The sequence below is a fragment of the Melospiza georgiana genome, chromosome 8, assembly GCF_028018845.1.
Source record: "Melospiza georgiana isolate bMelGeo1 chromosome 8, bMelGeo1.pri, whole genome shotgun sequence".
NCBI lineage: Eukaryota > Metazoa > Chordata > Aves > Passeriformes > Passerellidae > Melospiza > Melospiza georgiana.
Genome location: NC_080437.1, coordinates 12,971,612 through 12,990,653, shown reverse-complemented (window position 1 = coordinate 12,990,653; position 19,042 = coordinate 12,971,612). Strand labels below are relative to the sequence as shown.

General features: G+C 44.1%; 1 protein-coding gene across 1 annotated transcript in view; it reads left to right on the top strand.

Moving 5' to 3' along the window:
• Nucleotides 1–1,583: 1,583 nt before the first annotated feature.
• CSGALNACT2 (chondroitin sulfate N-acetylgalactosaminyltransferase 2) overlaps nucleotides 1,584–19,042 on the top strand; it is a 32,479-nt gene continuing 15,020 nt past the window's right edge. The window contains exons 1-2 of the mRNA XM_058029569.1: nucleotides 1,584–1,669; nucleotides 17,147–18,388. Of these exons, the coding sequence (XP_057885552.1) occupies nucleotides 17,725–18,388 (664 nt within the window). The 5' untranslated portion in view covers nucleotides 1,584–1,669; nucleotides 17,147–17,724. The remainder of the gene's footprint in view (nucleotides 1,670–17,146; nucleotides 18,389–19,042) is intronic.

Here is a 19,042-nt window from a genome sequence, read left to right as displayed (position 1 = left end):
TATTTCCATTCCGTTATCTTCTTGTACTCACAAATATTATGTCTACAGAACACTGCAGTCTCCAGTGTGAAGGTGTCTACTAAACTCCTACTCATTATCCACAACAAAGACAACAAGCAGGATGTTCAACAGTCATCTGTAACATGCAACACCGAAATTCTGCATGAGGTCAGGTTTAAAATAGCATATTTACAAACTGTTTTCAAAGAGTAATAAACCCACATTTACCTAGTTTGAGGAGTGCATGTGTGAATATTTAAAATCCTCTGATAATTCTCTTCTATGAATATACATTTTAAGTATATCTTGGAGGGATACCTAAAATGATGATCTAGCATTGTGACAAGATTTAATGGCTAGGAAAGTGTCTGGATGGATGGTAACACCAGCCAAGTGTCTTCTCCTTGTTCATTTAAGGTATTCCCTGGAAAGACCTTTGCTGTCTGAGGGCTTGAAACCTAGACTGAACAGATCTGATCTTTGGACACCCAGCCCCTCCCTCGCTGTGTGGTGCAGCTATTTATGAACAAATGGGTTTATGCCTGCCTGAAGACAAAGGGCTGCTCTGTGCTAAACGGGGTACAGATCTCAGCAGTAGCGTGACAAAGGATGCAGCCTCTGCTGCTCACACCATGGGGCTCTGTTCTGGGACGCCCTCAGCACCTGCCTTGAGGCAGGTGAGCAGACCAGGCAATCCAGCAGTGATCTCAAATTAGGGGGTGCAGGCCTGTACCTAATAAGCCTTTACTGGTTTTCTCTGACTGCTTTTGATGAGCAGGACCAAAACCATTTGCTACACAGCTGTGGAAGAACATTCCTATCTTACCAGCTTCCTGAGCTTTCCCCTTTTAAACTGCTACAAGCCACCATTCATGTATGTGGCTGGAAGCTGCACGCATTCCCAAGCCTGGCTTCCTTTCAGGTCAAGCCCTGCAGAAAACTAATAATTAAAAAAAAATAGTGTAGTGAAACGTTCTTCTGGAAATATAGAACTGTACATAAATACTTGGATAAGTAAAAAACAATTATTGGGAAATTCTGCTTCTTGTTTCCACCATAAAGGCTACATTTCAGGGCTTTGCTAACGTGTGAGAATCAGCATCACTGTGCTGCCGCTGCGAGCCGCGGAGCCCCATGCAGGGCAGGCAGAGGAGCTGTGCTGCCGGCGCCCGGGCAGTGCCGGGGCTGTTCCCAGGGCAGGCAGGGTCACTGCCCGGCCGGGCAGCGCTGCGAGCGGGCAGCGCAGGGCCCGGGAACCTCCGGTGGCGCTCGGTGCGGCCGCGGCGCTGAGGGCCCGCCGGCGGGCGCGGCCGGCACAGCCGCGGAGGGTGCATTGATCCGCTCCGCTCTCGCCCTCAGACGAGCCCTTCCCGCCGCTCCCGGGGCGCATCGGAGCGCGGCGCGCCCCCGCCTCAGGGCAGCGGACAGCGAAGGCGCCGCAGGGCGGGGTGCGGGAGCGGAGGGAGGTGCCTCGGCCCCTCCCTGCTGCCGAGCAGCGGCGGCGGCGGCGGCCCCGCTTCCCCCACGGGACTGCGCGGGGGACCCGGTCCCGCCCCGGGGGCGGTCGGGGGCGGCCGGCCCGTCCCCTTTAAGCGGCGCGGCGGAGGGTCCCGCCCGCTCATTTCCGAGCGCGCAGGAAGTGCAGGCGGGCTCTGCGCCGGCCCGCGCGGTGAGTACGGCGGCACCGCGCCCCTCCGCCCTCCGGCCGCCCCGCTCCTCCCCGGCCCCGCGCCCCGCACCCGCCCGCCGCCCTGCGCCGCTGCCTGCAGAAGGTGCCGCGCAGCGCCCCGGAGCCCTGCCGGCCGCGGGCAGCGGCACCACGGCGGGCCCGGCCCCGTGTCCCGGCCCGGAGCGGGCTGCGGCCGGCCCCCACCGACCGCCCCGGGCGGCCGCGGGTCTGCACAGCCGGGGCTGCCCCGACCGCCCTGGCGCGGCGGCCTGGACATCGGGCCACTCGGTTGTACCGTAGCGCTGTCTCAACAATAAAACGAATCTGTCCCTCACGGCTGCGTTTCCATTGTGTTGGCTGGCCGTAGGCGTGCTGGGAGCGCGTTTGTGCAGCCGCAGGCAGCGGGATGCAGCAGGCGGCCCCCCCGGCACAGCGCAGCGCTGGAGCGGGCACGGGGCAGCGCCCGGCCGGGCAGTGCTGGGGCTGTGCCCGGGGCTGTGCCCGGGGCAGTGCCGGGGCTGTGCTCGGGCGGCCTTCGGGCTCGCTGCGGCCGCGAGAAACCCCCGTTCCTTCCAGCAACCCCCCAGATTTGGGGAGATGGTGATGAGGGTGCTTAATTATCCTCGGTGGAATGTTGAGCGTTGTTTCAACTGTGGTTTACGTCTCCGGGTTGTCAGACGTTCTTGCTCGGTAAATTCTGTGCTCGCGCAAACTGTGAGAGTTTGGTATTGAGCATAAAAATAAATTGTGTAATTGTCACCAGGCAGTTAATTCAGAAATGCTAAAGCAGTAACGGGGGATGTTGCAATTTGCAAGACCTTTTTTAAACCTAAGTATGTAGAAATTTAAATTTGGTAGTACATTAAATTTCAGCGGAGTGTAATCAGTGTTTACTTTATTCTGTGGTTTTGCTGTTTATTTGTGCTTTCCTTCTCTTCAAGTCCCTCTGTCAGGTGGAAATTGAGACGCTGATCTCTTCTGCTAAACTTGTAGATGATGGATAAGGACTGACTTTATTGTCTTTGCACTGGTAACTTAACTGCAGAAAAGAGAGGTTGTTTCGACACTGAGTCATTATCTCTCAGTTTAAGGTCATACAGTAAAAATACCTTGTTTTTCCCCCCCTTCTTCTTGGAGGCTGTAATGCTAGGCCTCGCAGGACAGTTTCTTCTTTTCCAGCATGCACCAGCTGCAAATTCCTACCTTGCTTTAGTGTGTTTGAGGGAGACTTCTGGCTTCCCTTTATTTATTGGCTAGATAGAGAGTCTCCAAGGCGCACCAAAGACAGCAGCTTGGGAATATTCCCAGTGGCTGTCAGTGGAGGTAGATGTGTTTTGCAGAGGGGTGTTAGCTAGGAGCCTCAGTTACACCCTGAGGCTTTTGTGGGAGACTCTACCAGTGAGTCCTTATCAGAAATATCAGGAGCCTGCACTGAGCATTGCCACAGCACCTCTGTCCTGAGCCATCAGCAGCTGAACATGGGAGGAGCAGTGGCTGTTGAAGTACAGGACTGTACTGCTCAAATACACATTCTTTAGCTTGTCTGTTGCTGGAGAAAACATGTGAGAACTTCAGTGTGATTAAGATTAGTTGATGCTGAATAGTTCTTTTCCTTCTTGATCCCATGACTTTGTTTTAGCGTTTTTCTCAGGCTTAAGGAAGGAAGGAATAAAGGAGAAAAAGAAACCCCCAAAGCTGTCGGTACAGCTGCTGCATTGTGGTAGAAGTTGCACCAAATTACTCTTGAATGTAAATTCTTTGCTTTTATGATCCATCCCCAGGATATGGGTCTTCCCAAGTCAGTGAGAAACATCATCTGGGGGCATGGTTAAATAGCTGTGGTCTCTTACCAAGAAAACCCACAAGCATATTTGGCACGGGAATTTCAACCCCTGCATCACAGTCTGCTACTTCATGCTTGCCAGAAGTGTTCTGTGGACCTCTTTTTATAAAGAATCCATCAGAATCACCTGAACTTTAAAAAGAGATAAAACTGAACACCCAGGAGGGCGGGTATGAGAAATATGAGGTCAGTTTTTTTCACTGCAGAAAACAAATTGCACAATATTTTTCTTGTCTCTGATGCAGCCTGTCATTATGAAGCAAGCTTCATGACTTGCAGTATTTTCTCCTTAAATAATGCGGAAACAGGATCACAGAGGTGGGATGAAAGTCAGGCTTTGGATAAGTGCTGGAGCTGATTATGTCCTTGGCTTTTTGTTAGCTCATCTGCCCTCTAAGGGATGAGCCCTTCAGAATAAAAGTATGGAAAAAGGCCATAATAATTTTACTTCTGGAAAAATAACATAGAAAATAGGCAGGGGTTTCAAGAGTGCAAGGCTTTCTTTAAAAAGAAATCATTGTTAAAGGGCACATTGGGAAGAAAATATTTTCAGGAGCATGTTGTTTTTAGAAAAAAAAGACCAAACCACAAATAACTGCTTTATCTATATATCTAATTATGCTGTTTTAAGCTTAGTGCTGGAAGTGGGGAAATGAGACCAGAACTGACAAGGTGCTGATAAAAGAAATATAATGCTTTATGAAGGGAATGGGAGTATAGTTTTATTTCTGAGTTGGAACCACAGCTTATAAGAAGAAATTTGTGGAAGGGCACTTCTTACTGTCTGCCAGAACAGCTTCATTCTGAATGATGATTAGAAAAGACCAGCACATCCATTAATATTATAGCTCATAAAAAAAATCTGGAAGTGTGCAATTACTTTAATATCTTTAATTTCTTTTCTATTAAGCTCTTAGATTTTTTTTTTTTTTTTTTGAGGGCAGGAAAAATTCTGCAAGTTACAGCCCTCCAGTCATGAGTGCCTTTTGGTGCAAAAGTAGTTGAATAGGGTACTGTTTTAGACCCTGGTTTAGAGGCCCATTTTGGGTACAGCTAGCTTCTGCTTTTATCCAGGCCTCTAAAAAAATTTATTGTAAGGCTGCGAGTATTTTATGTTTACTTAAAAATGTAGACTGACAAGTTATTCAGCTTAGTGTTGTTTGGGTATCTAATACTTTATGGTGTGTGAAGTCTAAATGGGTGATTCTGATGGTCACTGATAACTGAGAAAATCTTTTAAGAGGAGTAACAAGGTAATGATTGCAAGCTGTGTGTAGTCGCTAAAGATGGGAGTTTGAAGGATGAAGGAAGATGGCTTTTTTCCCTTATCCTTGAAGGTGCTGCCTGTGCAAACCTGGACAGTGCAATGCTTGTGAGAGGCTTGCAGTCTGTCTGCTGGCACTGGGCTGTCTGTGCTGCTCCTCTGGGTTATGGTCAGGCTGGCAGGGGCCGCTTGCTCCTGATGGTTTCTGCATGGGGTGTGGGGGAATAATATCTTGAAACAATCTCTGCTTTACCTTACTTGTTTTAAAGGCTCTTTCCATTCACTCACCAAATCCTCCAAAAGCAAGTTGATAAAACTGGCAAGTTACTTCAAGCTGTGAGTGCAAATGTGAGCTCTGGGAAGAGCATCAGAAGAGTTGGTGTTTCAGGGTGAAGTTCAGAGAATCTAAATCAGATGACATGAGGAAACTATCCTGTGAGGAAATCATGTATGTACTTTTAAGTCTATTTCCTGACAGTCACATCCAGCTGTAATAAAAAGTGACTGTAGTGCTTTTTATTGGCCTGTTTACTGATTTGAGGCTGCCTGCAGTGTAGGTGCTTTCCAGCACGGTGCTCTTGGCTGTGATTGCTTCCTGTGGCCCTTGCTGTGTTCCTGGGAAGGTTTTGGTGTGCAGCCCATCTCCCGGCACTGGAGGGTGCCCGTGTCTCCTTGGGGAGGTGCGTTTGAGGAGGGCAGGCAGCAGGGGCAGAGCTGCCTCTGTGTCACTTCAGCCTTTCCCCCTTTAATCCTTTCACTGGTGGAGTGGGTGGGTGCTGAAGGGCAGGTCTGTCTGGGTTGGTTCTTACCTTTGCTGCTCCCTGCACTAACTGGTGGTGTTTCACTGGTGAAGCAGCTCCTGGCAGTGGATCCTTCTCTTTTGGACTGTGCTCTCTGGTAGGGATGTCACTTAGGGCAGCTGTCCAGAAAGCACAGATCAGCACCCAACAGCCACCATGTGCATCCTGCTGTCAAAAGTGAGGCTTCCCATCAGCTTCTCTACCATGGCTCGGAGTGGCCTAAAATGTCCCTCAGTGCATGGCTTCAATAGACGGAGGGGTAAGAATGTTGGCCTGTGGCAGTCTGAGTACAAGTACACCCTTGGCAGCTAAAGAAGAAGTGCAGGATGGAAGTGCTGTGGCTGTCTCAGCAGTGTAGGGGTGGCTGGGCTGGTGCTGGGGGAGGGTTTGGTGGGCAGGCACTTTTGGCACTTGTTCTCCCAAAAGCTAGGGAAAGTGATTTTACTCTTCTCTGGCATACTGGAGGGAATTTCAGTTCAAGGAAATCAGTGTGCTAGTTGTAGAGAAAAGTAAAATTCTCTCATGGCTAACAAATTCTCTGGAGATGGGTCCTACCTGCATACTGTTAATGGCTGTGGCTGGCAGCAGTCGTCTCCCTTTGCTGAATGTAGCTCCAGGCAGGTTCTCAGGTGTTCAAAGTAAAAACAATACAATGCAGAACAGGTAGGAGTTAAAAGTAGCTCAGAAATACAGTACTTGCAGTTATTGTATTTCCAAGTAAAATTACTGAGCAGATGAGGTTCTTTTATGTAGACACTTCTTATATTTAACTCTGATAAATGAACATCAAGCACAAAATGAGGTTCGTATGTCTGCACTGTTAATTGTGCTTTTTGTCAGGACAATATATGAATGCTTTCATAGAAGACCAAAATTATAGGACGCCTGAGTTCTCCAAAAAGTTGTGTATGAGCCTACAGCAGTTTAGTATTGACTAGCCCCAGGTAATTGTGTAAAGAAAAGGGCCCTAATGGTTTTTCCGATGCCAGTTGCCAGGGACGTGGAAGGACAGTTTGTGGCTTTCAGGTGTGTAATTGCAGGAAGACATGAAAATTTAAAGCTGGTGGCTGAGGTGCTGCTGTGCAGAGGTTCTGAGCTAATTCTGTGTGTGGCTGTTGTGTTTGTAGTGCGTTGTGTGTGACGGTCAGTTGCAGCCAGATCAGTAACCAGGCAGATTTTCTGCTTCCCCAGTGCTGGTGTGTGGTGTTTGCATCCTCTCCGTAGAAACCGCAGAGATGATACTTGGAGAGTTCTGGGTGGAGTTTGTGCTGCTGCTGCAGGGGCAGGTGCTGAGCAGCCATGCACAGGAAGCAATTGAAGCTGTTGGGAGCACAGCTGAATAAAAGCAGAGGAAATGATGTAAATGATGAACTTGTGTTTTGAAGCACACTGAAAACACCAAGTGCTACTCTTGAGCACCGTTCAGAGTGAACCCATAGTCCTGAGGCTAAGTTGTAAGTTTCTGTGGAATAAAGTCTGTCCTGCAGGAGTATTTTAGGTGACAGCTTTCAGATGGCTTGTGGTAGCACTTCTGCTGTCTCTTAAAGGCTTCCCCAGGCAGTGGTGTCAGAAAGGATGGCACTTGACAGCACTGTTGATGCTGCTCACTGCCCCAGGGGCAGCAGATGCCTTGCACATCTTGTGCTCTGGTGGAGTGAAAATTGAGGCTGCTGAGTGATGGTAGTGTAGTCCATCTTCCATGCGCTCTGTGAGTTCCTGATGCACGTCTTCTGTCTGTACAAGACTTCTATCTTCTGAAGAAGAGACATACAATTTGTGAGGTAGCAGGATGAGTATTGGTTGCAGTCAGTGCTGGCTGGACAGAGGCTGGCATGGCAGGTTTCTTCCCAGCACAGTCAAACCATTGCTCCAGTAAGATGCCTCTGCAGGGCAAACTTTGCCCCAGTGCCCCCAAGTGTTTGGCAAACTGGGACGTTAACATCCAAAACACTCTATTAGTTTCTGCTATGAAGTGCTGCTATGCATGTTTCTTTATGTTGGATTTTTTAAATTAGGTTTTGGACAGAATCCAGTGTTTTTGAATTCTTTTGCATTTAACTCTTCAGAATTCCTCTTTAGTTTAAGGTCCTGAGCAGGTGGAAATGATAGGGATTTAAATCAACTGTGTGAGGGGACAAAGAAGGGAGGGGGAAAAAAATCAACGCTGGACAAGTGTTCAAATAGTGTAGTAGAAGCTGTTGCCAGTAGAACCATGTGTTAAATATGGCACTTGTGACAAGTGTCTGTGGTAACAACCTCTGTGTCCCTGCTGAGAAGCAAAACAAATTAGAAAAAAAAAAAAAAAAAGTAGTGAGATATGAACACAGCAAAAGAAGAGTGCAAGGAGCCTGCAAAAACTGAGCAGAGGTTTGCAAAAACTCTTGGCTTCTCTCCCCTTCAGACCATGAGGATCTCTTCCTGAAGAAAAGGGGAGCAAAGGCAGTTCAAGTGGTCCAGACTGACTTCGGGGACTTGAAAAACAGAGCAAGAGAGGTGAAGCAGCATAGTGCCCAAGTGCTCAGTGTTTGAGGTTTCTGGTTGTTCATACTGGCAACTCTCTCAATACAAGGAAAATATCAAGATACAGTTCTGACAAGCTGCTGGCTTTTCTGCTTCCGGTCAGGCTTGGTATTGCTAGTCCTTTAAGAGTAAGTTAATGCTTAGGTATAATGTCATACTGAAAAATTACAGATGACATTAGCTGTGCTTCTGGAATGCACCAGATGTTTCTCAATTGTTTGGCATCCAGCTTTCATGGCTGGTGACATAGTCGTGCCTGATTTGTTGTGCTGAAAGCAGAACCTGAGCTATTACACTGAATTTTAGCCTTTCTAAAAACATTTGTGGTTTGTGTTTCTCCTTCCATCTTCAATTGAGGACTGAGGAATAGCAAAGTGAGCACAGTTTTCAAAACCACATGTGAATTTAAACTATCTGGTTCAGTTTTATTTAAGAAAAACTTGGGAGTATTTAATTTTCAAAGCACCATTTTCTCAGGATTTCTGGATCAAGTAGTATTTTAAGCTGGTTTTCCTTGTTTTAAAACTCTCAGGCCAGACTACCCCTTGGACAAAATGCACAGAAATGTCTTCCAATGGTCACTTCAGGATCTTCAAACATGCACTGAGGAGACATGTACAAATATTCCCTGGTCCAGGTAACCCTCAAAAAATTTGGCAATAAAGCATTACTTCAGAGAATATTGCTGTGGTGCATAGTTGTCCAACAAAACGTTTTTATTAAATTTAAATCAATTTCCTATAAACATTTCTGGTTTTAAGATGGCTATTAATAGAAGTTTGAAAGTATTTTTAAGAAAGTTGGATGCACTTGAGAATTTAATTTCTTTTTGTTTCCACTTTGACTGCTATAGCTGCATCATAGTCTGGAATATTACATCCTTGAAAACAGTATCACACTTACCATAGGAAAAAATTCCAAAAAAAGGAAAAAGTTTAACTTCTCCACATTATTAAGTGTCTAACTTTTTTTGAAATGCTGGCCAATATGCTGTGCAACTGTTAGAAAGAACACTCTGGGTATGGACTGTCCTTTTCCACCCCTTCATTTGATTACTTAAGAAAAAGAAAATCTCCGTGTGAGAGCCACCTGTGAGTGCCTCAAAGGATCTGTTTTGCTCTACAGCATTTTGAGATTTGCTTTACAGTGTGAGGAAACTGCATGTATGACCTTTGTTCTTACCTCCCACAGTGAGAAGTCTTCACTGGCTCCATGTATGAACTTGAATGACAATTACCCTTTAAAAACAGCTCCAGAGTTTACATAGGTTGGCATTTATATTTTCACTATGCCGGGGTTACAGTAGCTATGTTATCTTGATCTCCATATATAGCTAAGTAGATGACAGAGGTCTGAGGAAACACAAGACAGCTTGATTCTGGGAATGCAGTTAGATGTGGAACTCAGGTGAAGCAATTGCAGGAAAACCATGTTATTCTCATCTCTTTGGTTTTGCCAGCTACCATTCCACAGTGGAACTCTGCAGCCATTCTCAATGATTGGTTTTAACAAATAGAACATAGCATCAGTGGAAGTGTAGGTGTGCTGTGCAGATGCTCTGCACGTGAGCTGGAATCACCTTGTACTTGTTGCATTTGAGGGAGCAGGCTCATCTTGTGTGGGGGAAATATTTAGCTTTTTAAGTTGTTTAGACACTGAGGGTGCACAAAGAGTATTTCACCTTTCCTCATTCACTTTGATTCAAGGTGATGCTGTGTTTCTAAGTGTAACTGGTTTTCTGTCCTTCTGAAGCAGGCTGTTTTCTGTGCAAAAAAGCCGTACCTACAGCATTACCTTTTTGAAGACTGCTGGGAATCTTAAGTTTAATTTCTGCCTCTTGCTGCAGCTGTGGCTTTGTCCTGCAGAAAGAGGTATAAACATCTCCCAGCATGTGGTCTAACAGAGACTGTTGTGCATCCTTGAAGATAAGCTGCAGTTGCTGTAAGTGGGATTTAGTTTTGCCTAAGCTGTCCTCCACAGGCTTTTTCCATTGACTGGGTGTGCAGTGTTACACAGGCTGGTGGGAGGCTCTGCCACCTTCCAGTGGATGGCTGCTGGCTGTGGCTGCTCAGTGTTGTGCCCAGGAACCCAAATGCTGCTGTGTTATAATTTATGCAGCCCCTTGTGGGGACTGTGTCCTTAATAAGGGTTTAACAAAGCCTGTTGTAAAAGCAGGCCAGGTTCTTGAAAAACAACATTACCTTCAAGGTGTTGGGAATACCAGGAGAAGGATCTTCCCTGATCACTGTGCTGAGGTAGCTCTTGTGCCTCTGTTCTTATTTCTAGGTTGAGCTCTAGCAACCAGCAAAGTAGGTGCAGTAAGTGTAATCATATAAAACTGCTGTTCCTTTAATTTCCTGAGAATAAGGGGAAGAAGACATGCTTCACCAAACTTGGAGTTTGTGGTTTTCTTGCCAAATTTAAAAAGAGGAATAGCACCAACAGCAGTGCAGAAACCCACAAGCTAAATAATGTAAGTGATAGGAAAAGTTGTGTCATACAGAAAAGCTCCTGTCTTTTGAAAGCTGAAGATAGAAGAGCTTTTTGTGACAGCTGTTCAGTAATAATTTTAAAACAAGCAAATGAAACTCCTGCAGCTGGTCCTACCTAGGACATCTTACCTAGTTTTTCTTGCCAAACAGATGTGTCTCTTCATAAAAACAGTAAGGTGACTGAGAGCTGACTTTTGTTTCCTGAAATGGAATAAAACTGACCAGTGTGGTTAAGGTGTAGCTGGTTGGGTTTCAGTTTTAATTCAGCATTTTCCAGACAACTGGACTTGCTTTGGATTCACTGAGGCCAAAGCAAGGCTTCTATTCATAAGCTCATTGCTTACTTTGGATTAGTTATAAAGTAAATAATGTGAATAATACTGTTCTTTCATTTGTACACTTAAGTATGTAATGGGTTTAGTTTTGTTTAGGAACAACAAATGCCAGGACAAGAGATAACATGCTTGCTTCTCTCATTTATAGGAGATAAAACTGCTTCAGCAAAAGGTTGCTCTTTTTCCTTGTTATTTCACAGTAGGTCATGAAAGAATTGTATTTAAACCACTACAGTACAGTTATTATTTCCTTCGAGCATGACAGTGTGACTACTTTTTCCAGGCATTGTCATGGCAAAAATGCCACCATTTCTAGGTTGTTGGATATCACCTCCTGCTTGCTTTTTCTGAGAACAGAGGCAATAAACTGCACAGTATTTCCTATTCTGTCAGCTGGGCAAGCTGGTTTATTTTCTGCCCGTGTGCATGGGGCAGGGAAGGGGTGTGTGGTGCATGAGCAGGATGGGTCCTTCCTGCAGCCCCCAAGGGGCTGTTGCTGTTGTAAAAACACATTCCTGGGAACTTGAAACTGAGCCAGAAATTGCAAGAGAGAGTTTGGGCAAGCTGTAAAAAGCGTGACCTGCTTGATTGTTCTTGATCTCTGAGATGATTGAGCACTGCTATTAAAATGAAACTCTACTCTTTTCTATGTTTCTGTGTTTTACAAGTCAGTACAAAGTCTGTTGATTCACTTGCTTATCCTGAAAAGATGTAATTAATAAGCAGGATCTGGTCCTTGGAAAAGGCAGGTTTTTTATTGATTTTATCTCTCCCTGGTGTTGAGAGTGAGTTGACCTATCACATGAAACAAGGGAGATAAGAAACCTGATATATCTTCCCTGTATACTGCAGCCTCTGATGTTGCAGAGGAAACTTGTGGAGGTTTGGTCTTAATTTTATTTTGGAGCACAGCGTTTCTGCTGGCAAAACAACAATGTTGCTTTTTGTAGTAGAAACTATTTGCATGGAGAATATTATTTTTTGAGTAATAAATCCTGTGTTTGTTGCACTCTTCACTGAAGTAACTTTTTCCTATGGTTCCCATGCCTGAACTGCTTATTCCTGGTATACTGTGAGTTCTAGAATTGTCCTCTTGCCAAAGGCATGATTTTTTTTCCCTTCCCATATAGAAATTAAAGAAATATCTGATGTTACCTATTGCAGATATGCTGAGCACTTTATGTGATGAATTTTAATGTGGACAGTTCACCACTGTTCATTTTTTTTCCCACGTCTTTTATTAAAAATGAAGTGAGATGCTCAGTGATCAGTGCACAGTCATCTTTGTCCCCCTGTTTCCCCCATGGGACTCTGGCTTTGGCAGAGGAAAGGAAACTGATGAAAATCAAGAGGTAGCTTGAAAAATTCCTTTTGGTGTCAACCAGGTAAGGTGAGCAACAAAACTGAGGCAAAGCTCAAGTTCAGTGCTGATCAACTAAAGGGGGGTGTTGGGATGAATTGGAATAGTATGCCATATTCTAAACTTTCAAGAAGTTGAAAATAAGCTTTGTTGTATATGCTTACCTTGGGCAGTGGTTGCAATGTGTACAAGCAAAGCTTTCAGACTGTTCAGAATTCAGTGTGAAACTGGTAAGGTCTAAAATACTTTGTGATTATTTTCACTTTCCTATTGGTTTTATTGAATGTGGGTTGTCTTTCCATAAATTGATAGTGCCTTTTAACTTCTCTCCCATCCAGCAGTGCATGTGTTTGTGTGTGCTTGGGAGGCAGAGCCATAGCTGAAAGCATGTCAGGTGGCAGAACTGTAATAAAAAGATGGGGTTTTTTGGTCAGTAAAGAGGGTGAGATTCTTCATTAGTTTTCCATGGAAAGTGAGAACTTCAGCAGTTAATTCTTGAGAATTTTTTCCCCTCTTCCTTTTTCCTAATAGCTGACAAGTCTGACTTAAGTACTAACTCAAGTAGAACTGTGTACTAAAACCCTGGAAAAATTCTTGTGTCTTTTCTGTGGATATACCTCAGCAGACTCTCTAAGCAGAGATGAAGGGATGTGTACTTAAGGTATGGTTTGAGGTTTTTCCCTCTGGGGTTTCTGCAACAGCAGCTGCCCAGCTTGCTTTGTGTTTGGTTTCAGCAGGTGAGAGGATAAAGGGGTGCCCAGTGCTCCTCTAACGTTCCAAGCTGTCCTGTTCTCAGTGGCACCCTTCTTCAGAATAAAAGGGAATGTGCAAGGGATGACATTGGACCTTATGTTTTCATTGTGTAACTTGCCAAGAAGAGAAATATGTGTGTGGAGGAGGCTTAAGACAGTGAATATCTGTGGCATCTGGGTGAAATTATGAACAATAAAATAACTCTCAGCTGGAATTTCATGAGCAGCTAAGCAGTGTCCATCTAGGGCATGCTGAATGAAAAGGACACGTCTAAAGTAAAACATGCTCACACAAGGAAAGTCCCCACAGTCTGGCATGAAGCCAGGTGCATACTGAATTAGGTCACTGCCTTAAGTGTGATGCTTCCCCACTTCAGAAGGATGTACTCATCCTTTGCAACAAGGAAAAAACCAGAATGCTAATATAATTTTAAAAATGTGAAGTATTTTCAATTAGCATGCTGGTCTGTTCCCTTGTGCTTAGAGAATCAATGAACTTTTTTGTAAGGAACAGAAACATTTCCATTGTTGAATATACAGAAGACCCTGGAAATGCAGAAAGTATTAACAACCAGGTGCCTCTGGAAAACCTGCAGATCTTTATAAGACTTGTGTGAGTCTCAGATGTCTCATTCTTTGGAGATCATACAGACTACTGCAAATTGACTAGTTCTGAAGAACTTTTAGGAGTTAAATACCAGCATGCAATAATAGCAGGTGCAATTTAAAGTTTTGGAGCTTAATATTTAAGCTCTGAAATCCCAGGGACTTCTGTGTGATTACTAATTACCAGGTAATCTTACTGTCCTTTTTTATAAACTTCAGAATGTTCTATGTAACCCAATTAATTTCCCTGTTGTGATTTTTGGGATCCCATGTGCTTTTGCTTGTTCTGGGGTTTCACAGCCTGCTTTCTCTTGTAATCATGTTCTACAGCCTAGTTACTGGAATTCCTAAAGTAGGGCTGTGCCAGACCAAATTCAGATCAAATTTGGGTTGTAAATATGCAAAATAAGGGCTTTTTCCCCCCCTGTTCTCTGAAAAGAGAGGATAGTGAAATAGAGTGCTCATAAGCTCTCCTTTTCCAATGGGAAAAGAAGGAAGGAAGATTCTTTCTGCTCTCACTCAGTCTGTGAAGTATTCAAGATAAAATGTGTCTTACTCCTTTATGGTAACGTCCCTCAGCAGAAAAAAAAACATGTCAATTGGCTCAGTTCCCACTGCTTTAGCAAACTAACTTACCCATTCAGCTCTCCATGTGCAATTTAAAATTTTAATGTTTGACATAACTGATTGCACAAACATTCCTGGCCTTTAAAGGCCACGGTGAAGCTCTAGTGGGAAAAACACCTGTTCTTAATGGTGAAAAAATGATCAAACAGCAATAGGCAGTGCCTGTCTCTGTAAAAGGCTGTCTTGTTAACAGGATTGTCACTGGCCCATAGATACAGGGTTTCAGCTCATGAAGGGATAGTTAGAGCCTAGAAGGGCAAGTGGTGCCGTTCTGGTTGCTGCAGGAGTGGGTTATTGCGTATATTCCCTGGGCACCCCTCGGGGCAGGGCAGGGCAGGGCCCCTGTCAGCCCTGTGCTCTGAGCAGGGGAAGGGCTCCTGGAAGGGCCAGGAACCTGCAGTGTCCAGCAGGGAGTCCCTGCAGGTTGTGTTGGCTTCCCCAGTCCAGGCTTTCCATAGTGATGAATGTTTGGCCACAGTGGGGAAGGTGGCAAGAGCAAGAGTTCTCTCACTGCCTCCTGCTATTCTCTGGGGCAATCTTCATCTCCTGGTACATTGTGTCCTCTTGACACCCCATCAGGAGATGTGCCCTCCCTTGCTTCTAAGACCTGAATGAGACCTAAAGAAACTGTGTGACTCATCAAAGTCGAGCACAGGGCAATTTATTGGTGGAGCAATAATTGACTACAAAAGCCTACTAGAGCTCCATCTTCAGAGGTATTGATTTGTCAGTTAACAACAATTAGTATAGTTGGGGCTTGATTTACTGATATTTTATGCAAGTTAGATAGTTTGGTCATTTTTCTGCATGCCTTTACTGATTGAAAATGTCAGCTTCTGCATGGAGTAGCTTTAGTACAGTTTAGCATTTACTGAGTTTTAAAGAAACTTATGCTTTTATCTTTATGCTATTAATTGTGGCTTCACCTCTTGCAGTCTAACAGAACAAGAATTCAGTAAGAAATGTAATAAATCATCATATGGTTATCTTGTACTAAAGAAAGCTTGGGATGATACTGTATCATTTCTGTGAAGTGGTTTTATCCTGTGGAATTTTTCTTCTGTCTCCCTTGATTCATCACATCTGGACACTGGTCAGTAGTCTGAGGATACATCTGGAATTGATCACTCTTTATAGGCATTCAACTTGTATTTATATAATATTGTGTTTATGCAGTGAGGAGTGACTAAATTCTGGCTTGTCTGGACTTGAAAGGATGTTATCTAGTATTCAGTTGATAAAACTGTTGCTTATTTTGTACCTGAGTCTCCAGTAGCTTTCCATGAGTTCCAGAAGCTTCAGTTTCAGATGAGTAATTGCCTTTAATCTGCTGTATTAAGAATTTCTACATAATCTGTGTAAATTATTTATTAACAGGGACTTTAGCACTACAAATACTAAAAACTGCTTTGAGCAGTCCTATAGACTTCAGCTGGACAACTGTTAAGGTGTGCAGCTCTTGCCAGACTTGGTGTGGATGATAAGCCTGCAAACTTTGTGTGGCTGTGGCAGGCATTGCTGCTGGTGGTATCAATAAGGCACTTACAGGTCTTTCAGGCCTTGCAATTGGAGCTTTCTTGCAAGTGAAGATGCTGAATATGATAGCAGCAGTGATCAGGGGTGCTGATCCTGGTGCTGGAAGCTGAGTGGGAAGGGAGAAGTGTCACAAAGACACAATCAGGGCGACACAGTGCCAGGTGTTTGCTGTAAACACACGGGGAGCATTGTGGCACCTGAGTGGCTCTCAGGGTCAGCACAAGGTGGGCTGGGTGGCAGCTGGCAGTGCCAGGTAACTCTGCCTAACCCATGCAGAAGGAGTATGGGAGTGAGCCATTTTTTTCTAGTCTCCTAAGGATAGTGAAACTAAACTGGGAGTCTCAGAACTTCCCCCAAACCATAATTGCATAACACAGTCAAAATGGATGTAGAGCTAATAGGTCCCTGGATAAATTTTAATGAGCTTCATTTATTTTATACAAGCAAATTTTAAATGAAAGTATTTTATTAATGTTGAAAGTAGACTAACATGCATTGAGCTTACTTCTTACTCTTTTATGCTGTCATTGAAGAGGCCCATAAAACATTTAGCTGACTCGGTGCTGAGCAGGACTTTTGGTATCCCACTCTTGCATAACTGTGGGCTCTTTCTCTGGTCTTTCCCTCTAGGCTGGTTTGGACAGTCATGTAAGAGTGTGACCCATGAAGTGGTCACTGCCTCTTCATGCTAGCCCAGCCATGTCAGAAGATGGAAATATTAGCAGATAGATAATCTCAGGATCCCTTTCATCAATCAGGGATTGGCGTTGAATTTTAATTTCTTTTGAATTAATCTGAAATGCAGTTTCAGTAAACTTTGATATTAAAATCTTTAATAATTTATTCATCAGTGAACAGTTATACCCTGAAAGGTGTTTACTTAAAGTAAAAGCAAATGAAATTGCAAGCTTCTGCTCCTTCAAAATAGTTCATGGGGATTTTTTTTTAAATTTTTTTTTGAAGTAGTTTAGAGAAGTAGGAAAGACATGGGATTTGTTGCTATCTCGTTTTCCTCCCACAGAGTAAAACAAAGCAAAAAGCCTAAGAAGGAATGGGGGAGTTAAAGCAAACGTGAAATAAACTGTGGTGAGACTATAAGAACCGTTACTGCTTTGGCTAGCTGTGTGACAAATGCATTTTATTGGACTGTCCATATTACTGTTTTCCAGACACTGTGTCAGAGGGAGTTGCTGATGGGTAATGCAAAACAAGAAATGTTTTTTTGCTCTCCCTTTATCACTCCTTGCACCATCGGTCTTTTGCATGTATGTGTTAGAACTTTGTGTTTCTCAAATGACTGTCTGCTTTGTAGTTCTAATATGCACCTTTCTTTTAATTTTAGGTTCTGTCTTCGTTTTGCTGACTCAAACCACAGATTCCAAGGAAAGGAGGGGAAGTGGAATAAAATACTCAAGTGCCAGAGGAAAAGCAAGACTAGCCAATGAAAATTATTATTACTAAAGTGTAGATTGCTCTCACACATAGTGGGGGGGGGAAATTGCTGTCTGTTCAAAGCTTACAAAATTACTTTTGCAGATTTCCTTCACAAAACTTCAAATAAGCTAGGCCCCTTCAACTAGGGCTGAATTAGGAAATGGAAATATGATTCCTTGCTGGTGTCTTCAATCTTCCTCTGCCTTTGCAGTTTTTTTTTGTTTGGGGTAGGAAATCCTGAACAAATTGTATGGCGTCAGCCAGGCTTACAGTTGATGGTTATGGATGACACAGGAACTTCAGTTTTACATCTCTGCAATGACACCTGATTAAGGCAAAGCTTGAAAACTGCACATCTGCTATGTTACCAGAACTTGTAGTAGCTATTACAGTTGTGATTTCTCTCTAAGATTTGAAGTCTGGGGTGATGTCCCCTGGAAAGCAAGAGCAGATAATTAATCTTTTAAGATTGGAAGCAGAAATAATATGAGAATGCCCAGAAGAGGCTTAGTAATTCAAGCCAGGACTCGTTGGCTATTGGTGGGCCTTGCTTTACTATTCAGTTTAGTCCTGCTCATGTATTTGCTGGAGTGTGCTCCACAAACAGATGGCAATGGATCTCTGCCTGGTGTTGTAGGTGAAACCATGGGTAAAGAATACTATCAAGCTCTCTTGCAGGAACAAGAAGAGCATTATCAAAACCGAGCTACCAGTCTGAAACGTCAGATTGCCCAGCTAAAGCAAGAGCTTCAGGAAATGAGTGACAAACTGAAATCCCTGCAGGAAAAAAAGAGCCCTAAGGTGAATGGCATGAACTACCAGGGCACCAAGGAACAAACATCCAATGATCTCCTAGAGTTTCTTCATTCCCAGATTGACAAAGCTGAGGTGAGCGTGGGGGCCAAGCTGCCGAGTGAGTATGGAGTCATTCCCTTTGAAAGCTTCACATCCATGAAAGTGTTCCAGTTGGAGATGGGGCTCACTCGGCATCCAGAAGAGAAACCTGTGAGAAAGGACAAACGAGATGAGTTGGTGGAAGTTATCGAGGCTGGCCTAGAAGTTATCAATAATCCAGATGAAGAAGATGGACAAGATGAAGATGATGGAGTAGGAGACAGGCAGCTGTATAGTGAAAATGATTTTATAGAAGGTATGTTTACATGCTTCCCAGCCCCTTAGCAGAATGTCACAACAGGCATTTAATGGGGTTTGTACTTTTAGGTGTTTTACTTACTTGAATGGAGTCTTGAAGAGTAATTGCACAATAAGAGCCTTTATTTCTGATGATGAGGATGTTACTGCTTCATTATCTTGTGTTTTTCATGGAGTAACAAATGCATTTCAGAAGAACTCATCACAAGAGATGTACTGGGGAAGCTGTATCTGCTTAAAATACATATGCATTCGTAATTGATTGTAGGCAAAGTCAGTGTGACACAGCTGCTTAGGGTACTAAATAACTGAAAGACTTTCAGTGAAACTGATGGCACTGGGAGGGAGAAATTGATTCATCTCTCTCCTTCCAGACTAGTTAAACAATCCAGTATGAAGCTACATGGTGTTTCTTCACTCACCTCTGTGCCACTTTAGTTAATAGTCAGGCATTTGAGTTCCTTAGAGCTGGCACAGTCCTACTGGAGGGAGAGGTAGGCTGGGTTCCAGGCCTGTCAGCTGAAGAACTTGGTGTCCTGAATAGACCTTTCATGGTACACAGTTATGGGGTCTGCTGAGCTGTGCAGCCTTGAGCTGTTCTCTTGTTTTCAGTTTTGTCTCAGTGCCTGTAAGTTTAATTGCAGAACACATT